Source organism: Podospora pseudocomata, chromosome 7 (assembly GCF_035222375.1).
Source record: "Podospora pseudocomata strain CBS 415.72m chromosome 7, whole genome shotgun sequence".
Taxonomy (NCBI): Eukaryota; Fungi; Ascomycota; class Sordariomycetes; order Sordariales; family Podosporaceae; genus Podospora; species Podospora pseudocomata.
Window position 1 is genome coordinate 2462060 of NC_085891.1, and position 25358 is coordinate 2487417.

The following is a 25358-nucleotide window of genomic DNA, read 5'->3' on the forward strand; positions in this document are numbered from 1 at the left end:
GCTCTGTCCTCCGCCCCAACCGATTTTTGGCGTAAGGTGCTCGAATCATGAGTTGATCGATTTCTCTCTCGCTCGGAGTACGGGGTTTTGACTGGTGAGTTAAATCCCTTTTTCAACGCCGAGGGTTCCGGGGAGTGGGTTTCCCTGCCTTTTTTTTTTTTTTTTTTTTTTTTTTTTAAAGGGTATCGTCTTATTCGTATGTATATACGGTACAGTATAGTACGGATTGGGAGTAGGTTGTCATTCCGAATTTTTGCGCGCGCAGGGGGGGATATGGGGGTAGTAGTGTAGTAGAAGTGTTGCTGCTACGGATACGCATGACATATAATCTCTGTGGTGCACGAAATATAGTGAAATTTTGATAGGGATGGTAGCAGCGTCGGGGGTTTTTTCTTTAGACGGGGGGAAGGGACTGTAGTGGGAGAACTGTTTTGTTACACAGTACGTTGGGAAATGCTACGCTTGGTGGTGATGATGATGAGATGGCATGACGGGTTTGTTGTGGTGGTTATGGTTATGGTTATGGTTATGGTTATTGTTATGATTATGGGACGTATAATGCACAGAAGGGGGTCACAACGGTCTTTTTTGGCGGCGGCGGTGGTGGTTTTGGGGTGGCGAGGCGGGGGTATATACATACATACACGGAGGGAAGGTCTGGTTTGGGTAATAAGCTCGCCGTGTCATTTTTTGGGGGTGTGTTTCGACATGCGATCCCCACAACACCCCTGGCATGAAACGTGCAATCGTCAAGCTGCCAAACGACGGCTGGACGGGTGATGATGATGATGGCATGGCATGTGTGTATTGTTCCAAGCGAAGGGGACGGAAGGGATGACATGACGGAGGTGTCTGTGGGTTTTACCGGGGGGTGAGGGGGGTTTATGGGACGGTATGGTACAACGGGTTTTGCGGCGGCGGCGGCGGCTTTGACATATTCGGTTCGGGGGTGTTGATGTTTTAGTGTTGCTTGGTCCATGCGTGTGTGTGCGGAGGAACCGACCTGTCAAAAACACATGCACAAAATTGATGAACCAAGATCTATGTAGGGGGTGGGGGGGGGAGGGGGGTGGTGTCTGTGGTTTGAGCGGTCCTTGGCTCCAGATTGCCTGCTTGATTTGGGGTTTTTGGTCCGCTCTCTCTCTCTCCGTTGTTGTCGTTCGTCCGGTTCGCGGGTTTGTTGTATGATTGCCGGTTGGTGGGTTGGGTTGCAGTTGGGGGGGTTCGGTTCGAGAAAGATGTTGATGCTTGATGGAGGAGAAGGAGTCGAGAAAGGTTCTGAGTGGGGGTTCGGGAGGAAGGGAAGGCGAGGTGTGGCCTTGATTCGGGGAGGCTTATCACACCGAGTGATATAGGTACGGTACGCGGGGGAGTTGATGGGTTGGAAGTGTCAAATTCATGGAAGGACCCCTGATCAAAAATATTTGTTCTATGCATTCTGGGGGCTAGGGCATTATCGTGGCATTGCACACTGTCACTGCCATCGTCGGCAGTGTGGTTTTTGTTTTGTTTTCCTCATTTTTATTGATGCACACCAACAAGGCATGAGGGAAACAAGTAAAATGTGACAAGATCACCTTGAGAGTGATTGGATCCTGCGATCGAGAGGCAAGAAACGTTCTTCGCGTTGATTTTCCTTGCTTTTTTCTTCTGTTCGCCTAGGTTTCGGCCAATCTTGGATGAGGGGTGGCAGGATTGGCAGGATTGACTGTTTCAGGGTTAGGATGGAAGAATTTGCTCAGGGTTGGAGGATGGGAAAGAAGCAATTCTCGATCATGGAACAGTGCGAACTCCCCTTCCTCGTGTAGTAGGGGGGTGGGAATCGGGAATGCCAAGACTAGGAAGGAATGCGCTAGTGTGCAGGTTGTAACTTTAACTGGACCGCTGCCAGAAATGTTCACTGTTTCCCACTGGGAATGGGGGAAAGTTTGTGAATACCGGTGGGGGAGAGAGTTGCATGACGCCACGATATGCCTGCTGGTTTACATTGGCAGCGGGATGGCGCGCGACCATCCCCCCCGATAGAAGGCGTGGTGTATGCACCAACCGATCGGGGTTTTGCTCCGGGGTTGTTTGATAGGTTGAAAGGGAAAAGATGAGGCGTGCGAGAGAACGGTCGAGGCTGCGCCAGGTGGGCTTTTAGGGGCTGGGCAAAAGTGCATCACGCAGGGGGTTATTACATATCGATGTGATGGGGAGGCCGGTGGAGGGAACTCTTGGATCGAGAACAATCCAAACCAGGGGATAGCGAGTTGGCAGCGACAAGAAAGAAGGAAAGAGAGAAGGAAAATGTGTCGAACCGAACCAGGAAACGGTATATTAAATCCATCCCGCTCAGTGTTGAGTCTCTCGGCGGCGGCGGCATCATTGCCCTGTGTGGTAAGTGGTTTAGCGAGTAGGGAGTGCTGCCGGTTGTTGATGGCGGTTGGGAAACGAAATACCGGTACCGGTAAATGCGAGGTGTGTGTGTGTGTGTATAGAACAACAAAAGATGGCAAAAAGACCGATCTCTTTTGGGGGGTATAACACGAGTCGGGATATAGTCCGGGTCTCCCCTCTCTTTATATCGTTACAGTATATCATTGACGGCAAAGCCAAGATTTTGCAAGCATGGTAAGGCAATATGTGTCCGGATGGGTTGGTGGCATGGCATGGGAGAAAGAAACCGCTCACTTTGTTCAAGATGCATCGGTTGCTACCGCCGCTTATACACAGCTGACCCTGACAGCATGTGCCAACATGGCGGTTTGATATTGAGCCGGTTGGATTAGCTGGCGCGCCGGCGGCTTGTCTCTCATATATTGCGGAGTTGACAGCCGAGCACCAGCACCAAGCGACGTGTGCCCACCGCCCAAGACCTCGAAAACCGGGTTCGCGAGGATAAAACAGCAAGAAGGATCGTTACGTCCGGCTCTTCGGAGCCGCCAGGGTTGCGTTCTTGGGAGGTGGTTGTCGAGGTGTTATTGTTTGTCCAAGGTAGAGTTAGCCCATGGCAAGAAAACGCGTACACTGATTTGTGGATGGCAGTTGAAGTGATAGTACCTTAACCAGCTTGGCTCTCGGCAATACCGTCGTCACTCGCGGAGAATTTATCTTGTCTACGACGGTATCGATATATGAAGGGGTTGTATCAGCCATTGGTTCGGGTCGTTTGGGTCTGGCTCGCTTTTTGTTCAGGACCTGCCTGCCTACTTTGGTAGGTATGGGAGCGATGAAATTGAGGTCCTTATTTCCCTCGTCTTCCTTGGTTTTGTGAATGGCGGACTTTGGACGAGTGTATTCGTATGCCTCCTCCTGTCAGTGACAAGGCTTTAAGCACAAGTTCAAAGCCACATTCCTCCCCTACCTACTTTCAGAGCTTGTTCAGGCCGGGGTGGCTAGCGCAACCCACCCCGAAAACCTGCCGGGGAAGGGGATCGATTGGTGGATTGAAGTGATGGAAGAGGTCTGGTTGGACCGGGTTTCTGTCCGTCCCGCCCCCCGGAGGAGGGCATGTTCAAATTCACATTCCCATCATTCACGCCTCTTTCTCTCACTACGATGTCTGGTCCCTGCCCTGTTCCTTGCTAGCACGATCTCTCCTTCCTGTCAAGTGGCCACTAGCCTGTTAATGTCAATGTGTCAGAAGACGTGGACAGGTCGCTAGGGGTCCGGGGAAAGGCGTCCAAAGAGTGTGCTTGCAGGATCATCTTGCCTGCCTTAGTTGATGGGTAGTTGCTGCCATGTTCCCTGTCGTTTCCTGCGAGGAGAAGTGAAAGCGGAAGGAAGCAACGGTGGTGGTGATGGTGGTGGTGGTGATGGTGGTGGTGGCGAGCCGTGAGCAAGAAAGCTACGATGATCAAGCAAACAGATTGACCGAGTCATCTGGAAGGGATCGTGGTATGGGTTGGTTCTTTACTGTCACAACAATGAAATATGGGTATTGTACTGTGTTTGTTGTGTCTCGGCCGGTTCGTCGGTATCATCTCCTGTCTTGGTCTCTCGGGGTCCGGCTCGGGGGAGTAGTAGTGTTCACCTCACCTTTCATCTCACCGGTCGGTGCAAGGGCGGACCTATATCGCGTGCACTTTCCTGTTTCTGTTTAGATTTTGCTTTTTTACCAAGATGCATTTTTCTTCTTGATGGAATCTGGTTAGAACGATGGGGTTATGTATGTCTTGTATGAGTGTTGTGTGTGCCGAGGGCTCGTTGGTATTTTGTCGACATTGACATCAGCGAGACATCGACGTCTTTCCTCTCTGTCGCCGAATAACAGCTGCAGTTCAGACTCGCATCTTGTTATGGTCCCGTCAGCATGCTTTCAAGCTGCAAATGCCAGCTCATGGCGTGTTGCTTTTTCTTCAGGACCTTGTTCTGTACACTCTTATCATTCCTCGCACTGTCCGTGACGTTGTGGTCTCTTCGCGCACGCTTCACAATGAGCTGGCGACTGGAATCTACCACTGAGATCTCGTTACGGCCTACGGTAAGTGGGCGACCACGGGCCGGATACATATTCGTCGTATAGTTGTACTCAAAAGCGTGGAATCAATAGTCCTTCGGGAGTGGCAGGATGAGGCTTGCAGGTTGCAGGTTTGATTGCTCTTCTGTGGCAAGCATTGTGCAGCAACGTTCGGCACGGTGCTTGCTATTGACTAGACCGCGCATACAGCCTACATATAACATACCCTGGCTTTTTTGGGTTGGCTTTGACACATGCCAAGAAGTTGGGGAAAAGGGTCGTGGTTGAGATGTGAGATATCATGGAGGCGTTGGGCTTTGGGTTGGGTGTTTCTGCTGCATAGGATGAAGCATCCGTTAAGGAATTGACGTTTTGAGATTGAATTGCTCGTAAACAATTACATTGATCAAGCAGCGGAAAGTAAAAAAGGGTTTGTCAAGTGGGCACAAAGAGGGGTGTTTATGACAGGCGAAAGTAAACAAACACCATGCCACACATCACCAACTCCTCAAACTAGCATCTGCACCTCCTGCTCAGCCAGATTAAAAGACAGAAATGTATTACCACAAAAATATACAGTCTCGCTATCTTATCTAACATGCCCTTCTCCCCCCCCACCACCTGTTTTCCCTTTCTCTTGATTTTACTATCCCAACACAAGCAAATAACTCATGGCGCAAAATATGCTCACTCCTCATCATCATCACCGGCATCAGCCATGTTGACATCCGCCTTATCCTCACGCTGCTCCTCCTCCTTCTCACCCCCTCCCTCACCAGCACCGCCCTCATCCTCTTCCTCCTCATCACTATCCACCACCCGTCCAGCCCGCCTGCTCCTCTTCGCCTGCCGTCTCGTAACCGTCTCCTCCTCATCATCATCCCTAATCTGGGGACTACTCTCCCGATCAACCGCCATCCTATCTCCCTCATCCTCACTCCCCTCACTCCTCTGCCGCCTAGTATTCGCCCCCCTCCTATAAGTATCCTCCTCATCCTCAGTACCCGAAGACCGGTCCTCAGACCTCGACGAGCGCTTCGAATTCCGGTCCATCTTCCTCTCCGTCCTCTCAAGCGGATCCTCCTGCCCGTTATAACCCCCCCCTTCCTCATCAGACGAGTCCACCACAATCTCCGCACTCTTATACTTCCCACCCTTCTCCGCCTCCTTCCTACTGGCCAGCCTGACCCTCTTCTTCGGTGGCGCCCTCCCCCCACCCTCACCAGCATCGCTCTCCTCATCCCCCGTCTCATCCCTCCTCCTCGACCCCTTTTTCTTCTTCTCCGCCCTCCCCTTTCTGGGCCTCTGCGTCGACGGCTCCCCAGACCTCTCCCTCCTCGCCCTCTCCCCGCCTCCACCGCCAGACCTCTTTTTCCTCTTGACTTTCTCTCCAGTCTCACTATCAGTAGTCAACTCGGCCTCCATCCTGGCCTTCTCTTCCTCCGCCCTCTGCTCCGCCAAAATCCTATCCCTCGCCGCAATCTCCTCACGCTCCTTCCTGATCTTCTCCTGCCTAAGCCTCTCCGCTTCCTCGGCCTTCCTCCTCTCCTCCTCCTTGCGACGGAGCTCGGCCTGGCGCTGCTGGATGGCGGCGTCGCGCTTTTCCTTGTTCTTAGCTTCGTACTCCTTCTGCGCTTGGAGGGCACGGTTGAGCTGGTTGCGCACAGTGTTGCGCGCCATGTTGGCTCTCTGCTCAATATCGTGCTTGGGATAGGGGGGGTTAGGTCCGGCAGCGATCTCATCGAGCGTCTTGATCGCTTGTTCCAGACCCTCAGCTGCTTGCTCGAGCTGGAAGGAGTTGCGGTCTTGGGAGGCGAATTGCCGGAGGGTGTCGGCGAGCATGATCTGAACATAAGCAACGTTGAACTTGAAGTGGGCTTGCTCAGGGGCGACCTTGAGGGCCTGGTTTTGCGGTCAGCATCCAGTCAACAGACAACAAAAAGGGTAAGCAAACATACCTTCTGAGCGTACTCCAACGCCATGTTGTAATGCTCAATAAACTTCTTATCCGTCCTCGCCTTGTTCAACCAAGTCCTTCCCAAGCAGGACAGGATGCCCGCATCGTTCGCCTTGCCCTCCTTGCTAAGCGCAATCTCGTAGCTCTCAATCGCTTTGCTAAACTGCCCAAGTTCGGTGTAAATGTGCCCGAGATTGACGAAGACGTGGGCATCCTGAACTGTCTCTTTCACCTTGAGGAACGCCTGCAACGCAGTCTTGGCATCTTTCTTGTCCTCAACCAACGCGATGGCAACACCCTGAGCTGCGTACGCATTCTTAGGCTCGAGCTGCAGGGCCTTGTCGAAGAATTCAACCGCGCGGCTGTACATACTGCTGCGCTTCTGCCTGTCCTGTTCGCTCTCGCGGCGCATTTCTCTGGCGGATCCCAACAGCAAGTTGCCCATTCCAACAAGAGCATAGCGGTCGTGTTTGTCGTAGTTTTGTAGCGTGTGCTTGTAGTGGCGGTGCTCGGGGTCCTCGTTGATGTTGGCGGGTCTCTTTTTGGCACTGAGCTTGCCGAGGAACCAACCATAGAGGGCGCGGACTTCAAGATCCGACGGGTTGTCCTGGTAGAGCTTCGCAACGGCATCGGGACCCTCCTTGTTGGGGTTCTTGCGAAGCTTGATGTACGCAAGCCTGGCGCGGGCATCCGTGTAGTTGCTGTGCCTGCTCAGAAGGCGCTCGTAAGTTTCGATAGCCTTATCGACATCCCCTTCATACTCGTAGCTCCTGCCAAGGTTGAAAGAGATGGTGGTAAGAAGAGCATCGGTGTCCACCTCAGTGTCGTTCAGGCTACTGATGCGGGCGCAGGAGTCGAGGGCCGCTTGGAAGTACTCGGTGGCGAGCTGGTGCTTGCCATCCTGAGAATAAAAGCAGCCAATGTTATTGAGCAGCTGAGGAGGAAGGTGCTTGCGGATTGCTGACCGGATCACGGCCTGGTCTTCTGCGTCGGCGGGATACTCGGACTTTGGCACCTGATCAATCTCTAACTGCTCAACCTGCTGGAGGCACTGTAGGGCACGATCTGGGAACTCAGTCTCGTACAACCTCGCCAAATTGAGCAACACAGCGGCATCCGGGAGCATGCCCTTCTTGGGGTCTTTCCATGCGGTCCGGACCGCCTCGAGGTAGGTGAGCGCCTTCTTGGTCTCGGCAGTCTTGTCTTCCTTGATGGCCGCTGTTTGGTTAGCAAATACCTCCTCGGCATACAGAGTGCCGAGAAGAATCATAGCCTCCAGGTTCTTGGACTGTTGAATCATCTTTTCCAGACGCAACTTCGCCTCTCCGAGATCATTTCTGAGCACGGAAAGCTGGGCGAGGCCAAACTTGGCTGGCAGGTAGCCGCGCTCTACACCACCTCTGGCATCATCAGCACGTCTGTAATAGTCGCTCGCCTTATCCAGATTCCCCTCATAATGCTCCTTTCGAGCAAGAAGGTACCAACCGTCGCTAGCAATAGCGTTGACATCGGTGTACTGAATAGCTTTGTGAGCAAGGGAGTCGACATTGGGGAACTGCTTCCGGGCGAGGAAGTAACCGGCGAAAGTGGCGCACGTCAAGGGGAGATTCTTGTCGCGCTTGAATGAGTCTTGGGTGTACTCGGTCATGGCTTTCTTGTAATATCGGAGGAACTCTGGGCTGTTGGTTGGTACTTGGCTACTCGCATCGAGGTAGTAAAGGCCAAGCAAGATCTTGGCAATCTTGGAATCTGGGCTGATCTCCAGTGATCTCTCCCAAGCTCCCTTCGCATCATCCTTGTAGCCTAGCTGCCAAAGACAGCACCCAACACCAATGCGCGGGTCTGGGTCAACGAGGTCTGGCATCTTGGCCAAGACATCTTGGTAGGCGGCCAGTGATTCCTGATACTTGGCCAGCGAGAAAAGCGCCCGCGCCTTGCCCATCGAGGCCAGCATGTTCTTCCCGTGCGACACCCTGATGGCCTCCTCGAATGACTTGAGCGCATTGCGCACATGTTCGCTCTTCTGGACGTCGACACCGTTGGGGTCCTGACTGGGACTTTGAAGGGAGGCCTTGAGCAGAAGAAGAACACCGCGGGCCAAGAACAGCGGTGGGAAAGCGGGGTTGAGTCTCGAAGCGTCGTTCAAGCTCTGTGTGGCCTGCTGCAAGTAATACTCCTTCGTCCTCGCGTCGGTGCCCTCGGGGGCGACTCTTGGGGCCTCTCTGCTCTTCCACAGGTACATCCAGCACAAACAGGTGATAACTGTCAGTTTTTCGCGCTGATTGCTCTGCATGGCAACTACACCGCGGCTGAGTATCTCAATGGCAAAGTCGACCTTTTTCTGCTTGGCATAGGCAAGAGCCACCGTCATCCAGTAGGTGCGGGCAGCATGCTCCATCTCGAGAAGGGTGCACAGTTCGGTCGGGTCATCGGCGAGCTCTTCGAGGTTTACTTCGACAGCCTGGGGGTCCTCATCTTGGTCTTGGGCCGAGTCTTGTACGGGAATATCGATCGTTTGAGGGATGTCGGCAAAGCGCCTGCTTGTAGGGGCATGGGTAGCCAGTCCGTTGGCGGCCCCATTGAGGGAGCCATTGGCGTAGGTTGAAGCCATTCTGGCTGTCGTGATGGCGCCGCAGAACTCGAGTGTTCACTGGTGGACTTCGAATGACAGAAGCCGAGGTGCTGCGGGTCGATTGTTGATGGCCTCGAATCGGCGGCGCGTTTGGTTGATAAAATCGACGGGCTAGTTGGGTGTTGGGTTTTGCATCGATTGGTTGTAGAAAATATCATCAACTGGCTTACGATGGGTCGAATTAAAGTTGGAATATGAAAAATCTCATGGTGGAAAGATCCGAGCGGCGCAGGGTCGGTTGCGACAAGGTTTGGTTGAAGGTGGGTGATGATGGAATTGGAAGCTCGCGGTGGCAGCGCCGATTGTCGCGTCACGACGAGACGAGCAGCAGTTGATGAGGCTGAAAGGCGTGGGGCGGCTGACCCATGCAAAGATTTTAAGATGCTGCAGATCCCGGCACTTTCGAGGCATTTCTATTGGCTGCTATCTGTGGGTCTTTTGGAGAAAACCACCCCTGAACAACAAGGCTGCCACCAAAAGTACCATTGTCGACCCCCTCACCTGTTCCAAGTCGAGGACAAGAAAAAGGTCTAAATTTGGGTTTTTTATTTCTTTTTCGACTTCTATACTCATTCACTATCTTTGACATCTCTGTGGCGCTGTGTCTGATGAAGAAGTCTTTGTTTTGCAACCACACGTGCTAGCTTTGTTGACCTCGTTCTAACTCTCATCAGATATTGACTGCACTTTTTCCTACCATCCGTATCATAGATGAATTTAATCTTACTCTTATCAAGTCTATCTACCTTCTGGCTGCCTCGCTTACTCTGGTGAATATCTTCAGCCTTCAATCTGCAGCAGCACTGCCTTGCTCCTCAATCCTGCCAATGAGCGCTCTCAACATTGTTTTGAAGTGAGGAATCGATGGAACCCCTCCCGTCCGATATGTACCGCTGCTATCTCCCGGGCCAAAGAGAGACGGAGCAAGTCAAAGATTTCCTTCGGCCGATAAAATGCCAGACATGTTCTCACTCCCCTCCCTCTCCACCGAGTCCCCGACCCACGTGGAGGGCAGGTCACCAGTGAATGGCAGCTCCGCCAGGTGCAGAAAGAACCAGAGTGAATCGAATGTGCAAGGCTGCCTCTTTTCCCTGCTTTCGCCGACCTATTCAGTCTCCATCCCTCTTCTCACCGCGCAGCCTCTGACTCTCCATCCTGTACACAAAGCCGGAAACACAACTCTGACAAAAGCGACATCACGATGGACCTCTCCTGTTAATCAGCGCCAGCCGCCGCTGCACCCCAATTTACGTTGATCGGAACACCCGTTCATTTTCTTGTTCCATCAGTCGTTCACAATCAATCACCTGTCAAGGACTCGATCACTCGCCAAGACAGGGCAAACGACAACAACCAGCTCATTCACTCATTACTTTGTTCTAAGCGACCTTGGTCTGTCTGGTGTGAACCAAGGCCTTTGAAACTTCACCCACCGAGCTGCTACTTATCTATCTTAACAACAGTTTTTCTCCTTAATCACCATTTTGTGGGGTATCCCCAGCATCAACAATCAAGGAAATCAGTTAACAAGATGGCTCCTATAATATACCTGACCAGCCAGGTCCCCAGGTACTCAACCACTCGCCGAGATGTCGACCCCCACTGCTATGGGTGGGATTGCCTCAGTGAAGGTGGCCAGGTTGGGGTAGTTCTGGTGATCATATTCTCTTTTGGTCTGGGGTGGTATATGTGGCGCAAACTTGGCCAGCCTGAGACTGCCTCCTCACGGCGATGGAGTATGATCACCGGCCTAGCGTCTTTGCCTCGCCTCTCCCGCCCTGGCACCCCATCTGGACGTCCTGAAAGTCGCAGAATGTCTGGGTCTATTTATCGCCAAGGCCACAGATTCTCGGGTTCTATTCACCGTCGGTCGCAGTCTCGCCCAATTTCTCTGGAAAGCATCAGGGAGGAGAGGGATCGCCAGCCTGGGGAGTCAGAAAGCAGTGCCAGTCCCCAATGCCCATCGTCAGGGCATATTGAGATGGTGAAGACTGTAGGCGGGAACCACCAGCCTCCGGTCATACCACCTCCTCCAGGCCCTGCGCCTATGCTATGGACCGCCGGTCCAACGCTAGTATTTATTCACCCTCCTGCTTACCCGCTCAGCTTTTCGAACAGTGGTCGTGCGAACGAAATTCGTTTCTCGTCTGCTGTAGGACAGCCAGTTCCCTTCCAACCCTACCCCTTTCCATATCAATACGGTCCAGGCCCATTACCCCCTTTCCCCAAAGGCATGGGCATACCTCCGAACGGGCCTGTTCCACCACCAAATCAGGGAAATGGACCTCAGGCCACCGATAACAACCCAACCGGCCCATCACAACCAAGTGCACCCAGCCGACCAGCTGAGAACCGCCGCAGATCTTGGTTTCCCTTCTTCCACCACAAACGCCCCACCCCCGGTCACGCAAGATCAATCTCGGAGTCAGCCATTTCCACCCTCCAACCTGAGCTCTCCTCCTTGCGCCTCCCACCCATGGAAGAACCTGATATCAACCGTCTTCGACACCAGTCGTCAATCCGACTAATCGATCGCTCTCCCTCTCCACGGCAGCACTCCCCCTGTCCGTATCCCCGGATTGGATACTGCAACCAATCGCCAAGTCACAATCTCGACTCTGACAGCGAGGGGATCCACCCCTCTGAGCTTAGTCTAACCTCTGTCGGGACTAGCATGAGGGTCCACGATGGGATACCGCCCTCTGAGGTGTCTGATTTTGGCAGGGATCCTCACTTGGAGGAGTATAGTCCTGAGAGGAGGAGACAGAGGAGCTTGAAGAGATCTGGGGACCCGAAGAGGGGGAATGAGAGCGATGCTGATGATGAGGAGGATGGGGGTAGGTTTCAGGGGAGGAGGGAGAGAAGGAGGGGGAGGAGGAGGAGAGGCCCGCCAAGTGAGGATATTCAGTTTCCCAGTCCGGAGGTGCAGAGAGTGACGTTTGCTGAGCCGAGGAGGGAGAGCGGCGGTGGGAGGGAGAGGGGGAGAAGACGGGAGATGACACCTGCGCCGAAGGGGAACAGAAAAAGATCTGGGGAGCGGTCTCCTGAACGTCGGTATAGAGATCGCTCTTGTGAACGGACTCGTGAAGGATCTTTGGAGCGGGCTCGGAGGCGTAGTGAGAGGTCACCTACTCGTCAACGCAGGGAGCAGTCTCGCGAAGGCGGCGCATCTTTGCGTCGATACAGAGGCCGATCTCGTGAACATTCCCCTAGGACTCGCCACAGAAACATATCTCCTGACTCGTCTGACGAGAGGACATGCACGCCTCCTCCCCGCCGCAGAACCCAGCCCCGCGAGAGAGACGGTGTCCACCATTCGAGGGAGAATCACAGGAGCAGGAACAATCTTTTGGGAAGGTTACGGGCTTTTCGGATGGAGATGAGGGGGGAGCGGTACTAGTCTCCGTCTCTTCCACCGCCGACACGCATTTTTCTTTCTCGGTGATACCCATTCTTTCTTTTTTTTTTCATGCCTAGGGAGGCGCCTGTTACAGTTTCAGGAGCTATTTATTTTATCAGGGGTTTCAAATTTGCGGTATAGGTATATATACCTAGCGTTCTGTACAATAAAAATACACCACACAATCCACCAGCAATCTATCAAGGATGCACAGCGAGGAACAAAAATCAATTTTCAGTGAAGGCATGAGGGGTGATGGCCTCTTTTTCTCAGATTTTTAACCTCGTTTTATGGACATCTCTGAAAGGCAGACTTGGGTGTAGGACGACAAAATGGCGTTTTTGCGGGCATTGGGCATTAGGCATTGGAGATGGTGATTTGGATGATATCATGGGGGCTGGTTGGTCGTTTTTGGGCGTTGATGGTTGGGGCAATTCATGGCCAGCACTGCAGAAGGCCAAAAGGACAAGGGGGTGTTTCATGTGAGGATTTCTTTATTGTTGTTATTACTACAACAGGTTAACAGTGGTTCTTTGTTTTTTGGGGGTGCGACAAAGTCCTGGGGTCATTGGGGACTGGATGGTGAGAGTGTTCTCAGGGCAGGTAATTTTTTAACTTACCAGTACACTATGATTTCTAGGCATTAAAGCCTGAGAGCTGGGTGGAAGGAGAGACACTCCAATACTCCAGAACCAACATTCCTCTAGGTTTAATAGGCTCCTATAAAGGAATCACATCATGAAAATCACATCAATGTTCGATGCTTGTGATTTCGTCTCTTTCTAACATTACAGCAAAGAGGTCTGATAACCTTTCGTTCTGTCTCTTCATACTCTCACTTACACTCTCCCGGAGTAGCATTACTACACTTCGCCTTCCTCATCTCGGCCCTCAACCCAAAGATAATCTCTGGTGCCTGCGGGTTGATACACTTATCCCTCATCTCCTTGACACACTTCCCACCTGTGCAACAGCTTCCAATCACACACTTGTGCCCAGAGTCGCACTCACTGTTTTTAGTGCAGTCCTTTTCTGCGCTGCAGTGATCGTTCAGGAAACAAAACGACTTTCCATTGGAGTCGATTCCGCAAAGGCAGGAGCCTAGGGGACTTCCGCCACAGGGGAACGGAGTGTAGGCGCCACATATTTGGCCGGAGCAAGGGGTGGTGGAGTTATCGAAGGGGATTGTGCTGGTAATAGTGAATGTGGATGTAGAGGTGGTGGTTACGGGAGGGGCAGTGACGATGATCGTTGTCACGGGACAGGTTTTGGAGGTTGATGGAAGAGTGGTTAGCGTTCGGGAGATGGAGGAGAGGGTCGATAAGGTACTGGTTGTGGTGATGGATGAGGGTGGGCTGGCGGTCTTGGACGACGGTGGGCTGGTTGTGGCAGAAGTGGTACTGGAGAGTGTGGTAGCGGACTTTGTAGATGCGATCGACGTGGTGATGGAGGCGGAGGAGTTGATTAGGGCTCGAGGGGGAAGTGGGTGGTATGGTTGGAACGGGTAGCGGGCTCGGGGTTCAGGAGGCGATGGCTTCTCGGGCGTTGGGATCGAACTGATAATTGTCGTGGTGGCAGTCACCGTGACAATCTCACTATGGGCTTGTTAGCTATTGAAGATATGAACCAGGTATTTGGGGAGGTGCTTACGTCTCTGCGGGTGTGACAGTCCTGCTCAAAGTATACAGGCATGCTGCTGTCGATGTATTGGTAGCAATAACAGTACGGGATTCAAGACGAGGTTGATTTTCACTTTCAAGGGCAGCTGTATGGCCAAAGGCAGCGAAGACAAAAATTAACGGGAGAATTTCCATGGCTGTGGGTATATAACGAGTGAACCGGTGATATCTCCTATGACGGCCATGTCACGGCTTGGGGCTCGAGGCAGAGTATTTAAGCAGTTTCGACGTGTGTGGTTACTTTGTCTTGCTGACGGTATGCTCCATGATGTCTCTGTGTAGCCACGGTGTATAAGAACTTTAGAGCCTCGGTCACAGACTGTTGTATCACAACAAATAGGATGTAGGTTGAACATGGAGGTGGTAGTATGCAGGAACATCTTCGAAGAAAAAAAGGTCTCGGCCGCAATAAGTCTGGGACAAATTAGCAGACGCGAAGACCTCCAAAGACACAACTTCAAGACAGTTTTGATTGAGCGAACACCTGGTTCTAGGTCCTGGTATCATTTCTACTGGTACCACCACAAGTGAACACAGTTCCTTTCTTGTGTCTTCAGTTGGCCTCTGGAACACAAAACACAAAGCTCTGGTTCCCTCCATGTTTCGGTCGAGTGGCTATGTTCTTTCGGCGATCCCTTGGACACACAAGGCATACGAGATATCAACAAGGTAACGATATTGAAGACATATGCAAGGGAGTATACGCGTGGGCAACGTGACGGACACGAAGAACGGATGGTCGGTCATGATCCCCCAAAGGCTTCTCGTTCGAGTGGAACCAGCGGGGTCGTTGGGTGGTCGGTTGTCGGGAATTTGGAATGTCGAGAACGGCGGTCGGTGTTCGTGAGGGAGCTATAAACATATCCGGTCGGGGGTAATCGAGATCAGGTCGGTCGTCCTCTGAGAGGGATATCTGGCGAAGGAAGATGGCCTTCTCGAATTGATTTAGCTGGCACAGGAATGCCTCCATGACCAAAATGTGTTGCTCAAGGCGAAGATGCTTTGGCTCGGTTCAAGGGTTCAAGGGCTCAGGGGTTGTATCACTCGAACTGTCTGTTCGCCGTCGGCTGAGCCCGCCCGTGATCCGTAGCGGTTCGCCCCTTCTATTGACTGGTCTGCTTGCCCCAACCTAGAAGACTAACTGGCAGGAGGCAGACAAGACTAGAGATGGCTGGAAGGAGCTTCACCGTGTCTTTCCCATCTTTGGCTCAAACGGAGAACCGGAATGTTCTCCTTCTTAGTCAAACAACACATGGAAAATCACGGAATCATTCGACACCAGCAATCATCTAATTGTCATTCATCATCATCTGCCCTTTGACCGAGGGCTCTAAGCCGCTTCTTTCCATCTTGATGAACTATCGGCTACCTGCTCCGTATTCAGATGTATTTTGCATTTTGTGGCCTCCAATCCCAGTGTGAGCTGGTGGTGACAGCCGAGCCGCCTGGCCGAGGTAGACGTCAGCCAGTCTCCTGACACTCACCCTTTTACCTTTCAAGGGTCCTCAGTTGACCACCATCACCGGTTTTTTATTCAATAGTGACAGTATCTATAACATTGAACCCTCTAGACACTTCTTTTTGATGATTCACCTCACAATTGGATTCCCCCATACATTGAGCCTCTATTCGCCAAGTCTTTGATCCAGTTGTGGCAAGGCTGATGCGGTCTATGCGGTTCTGGAATTTCGCTCTTTGGCAATCACAACAGCATGTTCGCAGCTGTCAATCTCATGATGTCTCAAGTCAATGCACCTGCACCTTATCCTCGATGATGTCGAGATCAATAATGGCATCGATTTGTACCGCAGCGCAACCCGTGTGCTTGCCCACTCCACAAACGTGAAATCTCCACTCCTGTTTGAAGGATCAGTCTACTGCGTCTTATCCAGAGTGGATTTGTGCAGGGGTCGTTTCCCGTATTCGCGCACCGGATGTGGGATGTGGGCAGCACTAAGCCGACAGTTGAGAGATGGTGTTCGCAAGATCCCCGAGAGATCCATCCTCGTTCGAGAATGACGAGCAGGACTTTCCCACTCCCAACCAGCTTCACCGGCCGGGAGATCGCCATAGTCCTACACGATCGGCTCCTCCAAGTTTCCCACCACCAAGGAACGAGCATATCAGCGTTGCACAGGACGCTTGGCTATGCTGCGAGTCCACGTTTATCAAGGTCCGGCAGCCATTATGGCCGTCCCGACTGGTTCTATGCCATGCAAAAGCAACGAAAATTGCAGCCTTTCCAGGCAGGGAGCTCATAAACTTCCCCAGGAGCGGCTTAGGCCAATGGTGATGTAGAATCCAAGACTACATTGCAGTCTGTCATACTCGAACTAAGGCCAGTCTGGCTAGCCATTGTCACCTCCCGTCTGCGGGCTCTGCCGCCGAAACCGCCGCCGAGTAGGGGGCCACTGCCGTTCCGGCTCGAGGTTGGGGATTGGGGGACAAAAAGAGAAACACCGCCCCGAGAACATATCGAAAGGGACTAGCGAGCTTGACCGTCATGCAGCACATGCAAAGATCGACATGTTGAATGGGGCGGCTACTCAGCAGGAGCGGCACAGCAGGTGACAGGTATGCCAGATGTGACTTGCCTCGAGATGTGCCAAGGGCTCAGGGACCTCTCTGGGGTTTCGTTACCTCATTTTGCAGATGTCGCCGACCAGTTGCAGCCTTGGATCACAGAGCCAGGGAGGTACGGAATGCCCTGCAAGTCGACGGCTCTGCTCACAACCTATTCCAGCTGTGCTCGCCTATGGGTGTGGCCCCCTCAAGCGGAATCTAAGCATCTTGGTGCAGTAGCTCATGCCGACACCCCCTGTCAAGGACGAGGAAGCAATGTCCATGTACCAGGAACACAATAGGAAAGAGGCGCTGTGCCTGGGGCTGGCTGTGCGGAACCATCTCGGTCGCTGGACTGCGCGGTATATAATACTACCGCTGGACCCAACAGCATCAAAAGGAGACACCCGATCAGCCCTCCCATGCATCGGCTTTCCGTTGATGAGCACCACCTCTCGATCAAGCACCCCGGCCATTCCACACGGGCAGGCAGCACACTCTCTGTGCCATCCAAACACCTAGCGGCTTGGTGCGGGATTCATTGAAGCCTCCCTTGTCCTGAACTTTGGGCGACAGCGCGGGACACCCACAGCGCCTGGTCAGCCGCTGATTTCCTCCATACGACAGCGGGATCCAATACTCGGTCCCTCGGCCGCTTCCCGCATGATACCACCCGGAGTGGCGGAAGCTGTTCACCGGTTGGCTCTTGGGAGACCTTGTTTCCCAAGCTACAGGTCTCAGTAGCATCGGAGCCTGCAGCATTCATGCCACAAGTCTGAAAGCAGTTGACACTCTCGCCTACTAGGGCAGGAATAGGAGAATTGCCCGGCACACGGGACAAAGCCTGCGAAAGACAGCTACTCGGTGCATCCGATACTTCGGCGACAGCTTTGTAGACGGCTCTGGGGAGCAATCCAGCTTGAGACGCGGCCAAAGAAACATATATAACACAGCAGGCACTGGACTGGGGTTTGCTGAAATGAGTTCCCATCGAGATCCCAGATTCACTCAAAACAAGCCCCAACGGAATCATCTACATGCACCGACAAACCAGGGCATGATACAACATAATAGCGAAGCCTTCTTCATCGATTACACCCCTGGTAACCCCGAGGTACGGCTGAAATTTCCTTGCCCGTTCAGTGGAGTTGGCCGTCCCTGGCAGGAGCCAGATGCCATTGCTCCGCCCATTCTTGGTGTGCAGACAAGGGGTAGTGGATTGACGAAACGGGGAGCATGAGGATATATGGTGATGGGGTGGTCCGCCAGGAACTGAAAACCCGCCTTTGGAGAACAAAAGGGGGAAATGGAGAAGATGACAAGTCAGAAAAATGCCCCGAAGAAAGACAGACAGCTTGATTGACGATACTTGGCACAAGCATGTGCGTGATCAACAGCGAACCGGTTGGAAGGGTTCAGAGAAAAAGGGGGCGAAGGGAGGACAATGCGCCATCAGGAGCTTCTTATGCCATTGGGGTCTAGACCCTCCTGAGGTAGGGGCGGGGCGGGAAATGATAGCATGCGGCGTGGCGTGCTGAATGTGCCTGACGATGGCCTCATTTTTTTGGCTCTGAATGCAAGAATGCGCTGACTTTTTGTAGCACCTAGTTGCCGGCGGCTATCACTCAACGTTCGGAGCCGGGGGCCTAGCCCGGCTTGGCCCGGAGTATCACCCCACAAACACGCCATCGGCCGCTAGCTCCTCAGCGTTTGGCCAACCAGACTATTCCTTCGCAACGGCCGGTAGCACCACCCTTTCTACGGCACGTGTCCGGTCACGAGAGCACCCCAACGTCTACCCCCTGAATACCAGCCAGCCGGCTTTTCCACCTGCTGCGACTCTGGTTGACTGGCGACTATCACCTTATACGACTGATGCCGTCTCTCCTAATGTTCCGGTCTCGATTGCGGCACACTCGCTTTCCACCACCGCTGGGGTGATTGGGTATGCATCACAGCCGAATGTGACCGATCCGTACATGGGCGATTATGTATCGCCCACCGCTCCTCTTCCTCCTCCGCAACAGCCAGGCTTTGACTTTCAGCCGTGGCCAGCCGCCGTTGACGATGGCACCATGAGCCTCGGTACAGCATCGCCGAGCTCGCTCATGTCACCTGTGATGCAGAGCTACGAGATGGTTGCCAGCCCGACGGGATCTGGAATTGATGAGTCGAGCATGGGGATGTATGGGGGTGCGTCGGTGGAAAACTGGCAGTTGCCACCGCAACCGCCGTCTAGAACCGACAGCATGGAGATGGGAACCAGCAGCCCAGGCGGTGGTGGAAAGCGGGCGAAACAGTACGCCGAGCAGAGCGGCGCATCACCGGTTACTGCAGCACCTAAGTCTGGTGCCGGTAACAGCACCACCACCGCTGCAAAGACGAAGCTACGCAGCGCCTCGAGAACGTCGAAGAATATGCAAACTCGTACCGAGGAAACCCCTCAGGAGCGCAAGTCTAGGAACTCGCACAATCTGGTTGAGAAGCAGTATCGGAACAGGCTGAACATGCAGTTTGAGATATTGATGAACACGCTCCCTGAATCGATGCGCTCGCCGACCACGACTGCTTCGGGGGCGGATTCGGATGTCGGACAGGCTGGTGGTGGTCAAGGGGGGGCCGGGTTGGACTTGGGGGAGAGGAGGTTGAGTAAAGCGCAGGTGTTGGACATGTCGACGAGGTATATACGGTCGTTGGAGAAGGAGAGGGAGAAGCTGGAGAGGGAGAGGGAGGAGCTGCTGTTGGGGATGGCCAAGATGAGGGAGGCGTATGAGAAGGACGGGACGGGAGGTGGGAAGGGGAAGGGCGCTGCTGGTTGATGATGGTCTGGGGGCAGATGTGGTGGTACATGAGAGAAAAAAAGTAATGATTTACGATATACACGACAAGTTTTAAAAGTTAGAAGAGGAAGAAGGGCGGGGTGTGACATTCTACCTGCCTACCTGCCGTATTTTGTGCACCCGTCGTGGCGTGGTGGTGGTGGACGGAGTAGGAAGGTCGCACATAGATGTGATGCGTACACATTTGGAGGGATGGGCTCCCTCCTTATTTGCATAATATATCTAGACGATTTGACGACCAACTTTGAGACGGGGTATTTTTTTGGTTGAATTTGTGCGTGACTGATATTATACCCCTCTCCTCTTACAAAGACAACAAAACAGAAGAGGCCGTAACCTGTCTTCTTGCTAATTCTACCCGACAACCAGCCAGCCAGCCAGCCAGCCAGCCCAACCGACCAGAGACCAGGTCCCAAGACGCCGCCACATGATAGAATACACCTAGTGGTATCGCACACGCTTTCTCTTCTCTCTCTCGCTGGTTTCCCTATATAGTCGTGGGGAAAACATGATGAAAAATGCAACTCTGACAAGCAAACCAAAAACTCCAAAGAACGACGTTACCCTTGGCTCGGGTGTTTTGTTGCAAGCAGCATATCCGTCTCCAGATATAATAACCCCTTCATTCCACCTTCCTTCTTGCACAGCTCTTCCCCCACGAGACACGAAAACAGTTTCCGTGAACAAGATGTGACCATCATTTTGCTCTTTCGTCCAGCTGCAAACCCTTATGCGCATGATCATTTCTCCCTGTGTGCTGCTAAAGGGTTACCTACCCGAAAACTGGGTGGCTTTGAGTTGACGGGAAATGCTCAAAAAATGACAGAGCAAGTAAGTATCGGGTATGCGGTCGTCCAAAGAAAAAAAGCGATGGTATGCAGCCCAAAAAAGAACCGCAAAGTCGTCCGGGAGCTTGGGTGAAATCCGCAATCCAGGATAGTCTGAGAGAAGTCTGGGTCCCCCAAAGGATGGTGGTGGGCTAACTCCCCCTTTTCTCAAACTCAACCCAGCTCACTCCAGCACCGGCCGATAATCGAAAGTTTGAAATCACCAAAATAGAATATCGTAACAGAAGACTGATGATTTACACCCACCCCGCCCCGCCCCAAATACCTCTTATCCTCCTCGCAAGCTGCAGGTCCTTTTGCATAATGGTTACCCGCTTGGCGTGGATGGCGAGGAGGTTGGTGTCTTCAAAGAGGTGGACAAGGAAAGCCTCGGAGGCTTCTTGGAGGGCTTGGATGGCTTGGGATTGCCAGCGGAGTTCGTCGTTCATGGGGCGGCAGGTGATGGCTATTTCGCGGACCTTTGTTTTTTGGTGTCAAAACGATACTCTTCTTCTTCTTCTCCCTTGATTGTTCCTCGGATATATATATATATATATATATACGTACCAATCGCGCAAATGGAAGCTTGAGCAGGAGGAGATCGGTGTTTGATTGATATCTGCGAATTTCCTTCAGGGCGAGGGTGCCTGGGCGATAGCGGCGCTTGCGGCCTTGGGGGACTGGATCGCCTGCTTTAGGGGGGTTAGTATAGGGCAATGGGGGAGGAGGAGGAGGAGGGAAAACATACGCTGAACATTGGATTGCCTTCCTGCTCCTGAAGGGCGACTGGGGCGACGGCCGGCTTGTTGAGGTGGCATTTTTTTCTTTTTCGGTGGGAGGGTATTAACGATTAAACCCGACGGGAAGGCCGCGAGTCGGTTGGTTTTGCGCAAAAGCTAGCGAATGGCTCTTTGCGATTCAAGCTGGAGATGGTTTTGCGCGACGAGAGGATTGGCTCCGAGAATTGAGTTTGCGCGATGCAAAAAGAGGGCGGAGGAAGGAACCGGCGATTGGGTGTTGTAGATGTATTATGCGTAACCTGCAGGAAGGGGGTGGGTGGGCAATGGTGGTTGTTGACGGATAGAGCAGAAAGGAGGGTGTCACAGGAATGCAAGGAGAGAGAGTATGTACAAATCCGGGAGGTTGGCTAGGTGTTTAATGGGGGAAAAGAAGAAAGATTGCTCTCCCCTCGACGCGAGCAGAAAATGGAGCTGTCGCGACGGAACGCGCTACGGTTGACAGGGGGTTAAATGGGGTGGCTGGGGAGATGTGGGGAGCTCTGTTTCTCTCTCGAAGAAGGGGAGAACAATGTGTGGCTTGTGCGTTGCTGTCAAACCAGCCACAAGGCATTTGACAGCTGCGGGTTAGGGTTGAGCTCGATACGAAGGCTGGGACCATAAGTCTTTGGACTCCCACGTTAGCAGGGGTTTAAAGATCACAGTGCTCATCTTCCACACTTACGGCTCACAACCCTAACCCTCGTATTTCCTAATTCCCGCATCTCTTTAACCACCTAAAAAGACATTATGAAAAATAGATGTAATGCGTTCAAAAGAACCTTTTGTATATATCAATACTTCAAACTGTTATAGAGTGACTTTCTAGTGCATTTATACTTAGGTATAATTGATGCTTTTGAAGTGTGAACTGCTTATCGCACTGTCTTGGCCCTTCTTGGCAAAACTGCTGCTAACGCGGGAGTTCAAAGACTTGTGGCCCAAGCCTTCGTAGACAAAGAAATATGCAGATAGTGAAACGGCAAGCTGGCAGCAGTGAGTGTCATTGTGGACCCCGCCGCAGCAGCGGCTCAGCTTCCCGACAAGGGTCCGAGATAAACGACACGCCGCTGTTGCTGATTGTCCCGCGGTCTTGTGTCCTGATGCTTGATGAGCAACCAAGAAGCTTCGTTTCCTAAAAGGCCACCTCAACATCTTGAGAATTAATCAATCCTTTTCGCTCACCTGCCAACACACACTTACTGCGACAGATTGCGCTATCTTCCTCAGAGGCACAAATTGTTCTACAGCAATGGCTTTTTGAACGCAATCCCATTTACGCTTGATTTCAAAGCCAACAAGACACCCTTTGAAGACTTACACTGAACGAGACCAAATCATAAATCCGCCGAGCTATATCCACCAGCTAGAAGCACGGGAACTACCACTACAAAAGTGGCAATTGCATCAACCCCTACGAGCGAGCGCCCGCCCCACTTTCCCCGGATTCTGGACTTGCGCATCACTGGCGTCGTCAACCCTAACCGCACCTATTTTCCATTTCGATCGCAGTAGGCATACAGGCTGCGCACAATGGACGGACTCATGGACAACAACGGGCGCTTCCCACTCGAGGCGTGGTTCTGGGAAATGCCTGTATGCACAAGATGGTGGACAACAGCAACAGTGTTATGCGCCGGCCTGGTGCAATGTCACCTCTTAACACCCTTCCAGCTCTTCTACAGCTACAGAGCGGTATTCGTAAAAGCTCAAGTCAGTACTTTCTCCCTCCCCTTTCCCACTTGATGTATCGCTAACCTTTTCACCCCTCAAAAGTACTGGCGCCTCCTCACAACCTTCCTCTACTTTGGCCCCTTCTCCATGGACCTCCTCTTCCACGTCTATTTCCAACAGCGTTACTCCCGCCTCCTCGAAGAGTCCTCCGGCCGATCACCGGCGCACTTTAGCTGGCTGCTGTTTTACGCGATGAGCAGTTTGCTGTTACTATCACCTTTTATAGGGATGCCCTTTCTCGGACACCCGCTCTCGTCGACGCTGGTGTACATCTGGTCGAGAAGGAACCCGGACACGCTGATGAGCTTTCTGGGGGTGCTGGTGTTTAGGGCGCCGTATCTGCCTTGGGTGTTGATTGCCGTGAGTTATGTGTTGCACGGCTTGATCCCGAAGGATGAGATTTTGGGGGTGGTGATTGGGCATATTTGGTACTTTTTTAATGACGTGTACCCACCGCTGCATAATGGGAGCAAGCCGTTGGATCCGCCGATGTGGTGGAGGAGGTTGATTGGTAGGTTTTCTTGATTTGGGGGCTGAGAGATGAGCAGTGCTGACATTGGCCACAGAGGGCCGCCCAAGAGAAGAAGAGACCAACGACGAGACTGCTAATGGCGTGGATAACGAGTTTGCTGTTGCTGGGGCTGGTCCGGAGGTGCCGGCGCCAGATATGCGATGAGATTGACAAGAAGGATTTGGGGGAAGGGTTGTATTTGCATGACAGTACATAGCGGTGGTCGGTTTCTTTGCGTCTAGTTCTTTACCAGCATGTTTGAAACTGGCCACAGATGCTTAGCATGGGACATTTTATGGCGTTGGAGGTTACGGCATCGGGACAACAGGTTGGAACCTGACGAATCCACAGTCTGGAAGCAAGTAGCGCTGATATAATGAAATATTATTCGAGCGTTGCTATCAAATGCGTCTTTCACCAGTTCTACCAATCTGATCCGTATGGATCGGGTACGAAACCCGAGCGACGGGCGTTTTGTGAGGAGCACCGAAAGTGTATAGACCAGGCCAAGAATGATCAATTCTCACTAGCTTGCTAACTTGCTTGCTTGCTTTGCTTCCCCAGTTCCATAACATCATCATGCTCAAGCAGCCAAGAACTGCTGAACATACTCCTTGCGATAAGCGTTCTCATCCAACCCCTCAGTCCTGTTCAGAGGCGTCCACTTGGGCTCGTCCTTGAACAATCTCAAAGCCTTGATGTACTATTATTTTTCCCGTTAGCCATCACTCCCTCACCACCACCAACCGCCATTTCCAGTAGTCAGTGAAACTTACATTATCATCATCAGTAGTAAACCTGTGGTAAATCCCCGCCGGCAGGATGATCAGATCGTTCTTCTCGAGGAAGATCCTCACCCACCTCTCGTCCTTGTCCCTGACGTCAAAGTACCCCTTGCCGTCCTTGACGTACCGGATCTCTTCGTCTTCGTGGAGGTGCTCGTCGAAGAAGGACCTGACTTTGGTCTCGTAGATGTCGCCCATGGCCTCGGGGGAGACGGTGATCTCGTCGCGGTTCTTGTACCCGCGCTCGGCGGCGAGGGCGTCGACGTCGGAGAGGGAGGGGATGTGGTGGTACAGGACGCCGAGGGAGAGGAGCTCCGAGGGGGAGATGGGGGTGCCTGAGTTGTGGGGGAGGCGTTGGTCGCCGGGGAGGTCGTCGTAGATGTAGGCTTTCATTTTGGGCTACTTTTGAGTATAATGGTGTGAGACTGAGGTTTGGGGTGTGAGATTTGGAGTTGTGAATGTGAGAGCTGAGAGGTGAGAGGTGAGGTGAGAAATGGGTGGAATTGATGATGGAAAGGGCAGGGGGATGGTGGGGTTATAAATTATTTTGGTGATGAGGGGCGGGCGCTGCCTTTTTCCAGAAATACAACGAACACTTGCGCCTTCAAAAGGCACACCTCACGCAGCACGCACGGCAAATTTTCTATAAGATATCGGGCAGATTATGCCAGAAGTGGCATGTCAAACAGACCAGATGAACCACACATCTTTTTGCGTGACAAGATCGGAGGATGTGCGTGACGTCGTCAAAAATGTCCCGCAATTGCGCAATCGGAACTGTTACCGTTTTGATAGCGTATTGTTACGGGATGACGTGGGTAAGGGTTGTGGGTGTGCTGCATACACAACCCTGGTTTTTGGTGAATAGGGGTAGTGATGCACAAGTCAGGGGTTATGAGGAAAAAAAGGTAAACTGGTGTCATGCTGCTGTATAGGTAAGTCGTGGCTTACTGCGTGCGGGTCGAGTGTTCATTACGATGTCTAAAAGAGGTTGCGTATCTTTTGTTGGAGGCCGATGAGAAGACGATGACTGCTCTTGCTGCTCCGAGATCACGAAGTCTCGTATAATGAATGGCCCAGCAATTAGATCTCAGATACCCGTATCCCGATAGTTTCTAGACATCTTCAACCAATGCATTGGCCCCGGAGCATGGCCAACAAGCTGGGATTGCAAAGAGGCTATAAACATACTTACTATGTGCTCAAAAGTAATT

At 52.5% G+C, this 25358-nt stretch overlaps 7 protein-coding genes across 7 annotated transcripts; 3 read left to right on the forward strand and 4 right to left on the reverse strand.

The window, feature by feature from the left end:
- Positions 1–5059: 5059 nt before the first annotated feature.
- Positions 5060–9393, reverse strand: CTR9 (protein required for normal CLN1 and CLN2 G1 cyclin expression). Its single transcript, XM_062893711.1, has 2 exons — positions 6400–9393; positions 5060–6343 (listed from the first exon to the last, which is right to left on the reverse strand). The coding sequence occupies exons 1-2, from the start codon at positions 9007–9009 to the stop codon at positions 5129–5131; spliced, it is 3825 nt and encodes a 1274-aa protein (XP_062739548.1). The 5' UTR covers positions 9010–9393; the 3' UTR covers positions 5060–5128.
- A 1168-nt stretch (positions 9394–10561) lies between these two features.
- Positions 10562–12430, forward strand: QC762_708660 (uncharacterized protein; the record flags this gene model as incomplete). Its single annotated transcript, XM_062893712.1, has 1 exon — positions 10562–12430. The coding sequence occupies one exon, from the start codon at positions 10562–10564 to the stop codon at positions 12428–12430; it is 1869 nt and encodes a 622-aa protein (XP_062739549.1).
- A 761-nt stretch (positions 12431–13191) lies between these two features.
- QC762_708670 (uncharacterized protein) lies at positions 13192–15296 on the reverse strand. The gene is made up of 2 exons (XM_062893713.1): positions 14081–15296; positions 13192–14021 (listed from the first exon to the last, which is right to left on the reverse strand). The coding sequence occupies exons 1-2, from the start codon at positions 14120–14122 to the stop codon at positions 13266–13268; spliced, it is 798 nt and encodes a 265-aa protein (XP_062739550.1). The 5' UTR covers positions 14123–15296; the 3' UTR covers positions 13192–13265.
- A 65-nt stretch (positions 15297–15361) lies between these two features.
- Positions 15362–19990, forward strand: QC762_708680 (uncharacterized protein). Its single transcript, XM_062893714.1, has 3 exons — positions 15362–17785; positions 18273–19785; positions 19881–19990. The coding sequence occupies exons 1-2, from the start codon at positions 17651–17653 to the stop codon at positions 19488–19490; spliced, it is 1353 nt and encodes a 450-aa protein (XP_062739551.1). The 5' UTR covers positions 15362–17650; the 3' UTR covers positions 19491–19785; positions 19881–19990.
- On the reverse strand, positions 19709–21606 carry CSE4 (centromeric DNA-binding histone H3-like protein cse4). The gene is made up of 3 exons (XM_062893715.1): positions 21087–21606; positions 20906–21030; positions 19709–20817 (listed from the first exon to the last, which is right to left on the reverse strand). The coding sequence occupies exons 1-3, from the start codon at positions 21154–21156 to the stop codon at positions 20596–20598; spliced, it is 417 nt and encodes a 138-aa protein (XP_062739552.1). The 5' UTR covers positions 21157–21606; the 3' UTR covers positions 19709–20595.
- Positions 21607–21885: 279 nt separating this feature from the next.
- On the forward strand, positions 21886–23771 carry QC762_708700 (uncharacterized protein). The gene is made up of 3 exons (XM_062893716.1): positions 21886–22827; positions 22891–23359; positions 23415–23771. The coding sequence occupies exons 1-3, from the start codon at positions 22648–22650 to the stop codon at positions 23522–23524; spliced, it is 759 nt and encodes a 252-aa protein (XP_062739553.1). The 5' UTR covers positions 21886–22647; the 3' UTR covers positions 23525–23771.
- Positions 23772–23882: 111 nt separating this feature from the next.
- ADI1_3 (1,2-dihydroxy-3-keto-5-methylthiopentene dioxygenase) lies at positions 23883–25005 on the reverse strand. The gene is made up of 2 exons (XM_062893717.1): positions 24136–25005; positions 23883–24062 (listed from the first exon to the last, which is right to left on the reverse strand). Exons 1-2 carry the CDS (start codon positions 24535–24537, stop codon positions 23943–23945), a joined length of 522 nt encoding a protein of 173 aa, XP_062739554.1. The 5' UTR covers positions 24538–25005; the 3' UTR covers positions 23883–23942.
- Positions 25006–25358: the final 353 nt, after the last annotated feature.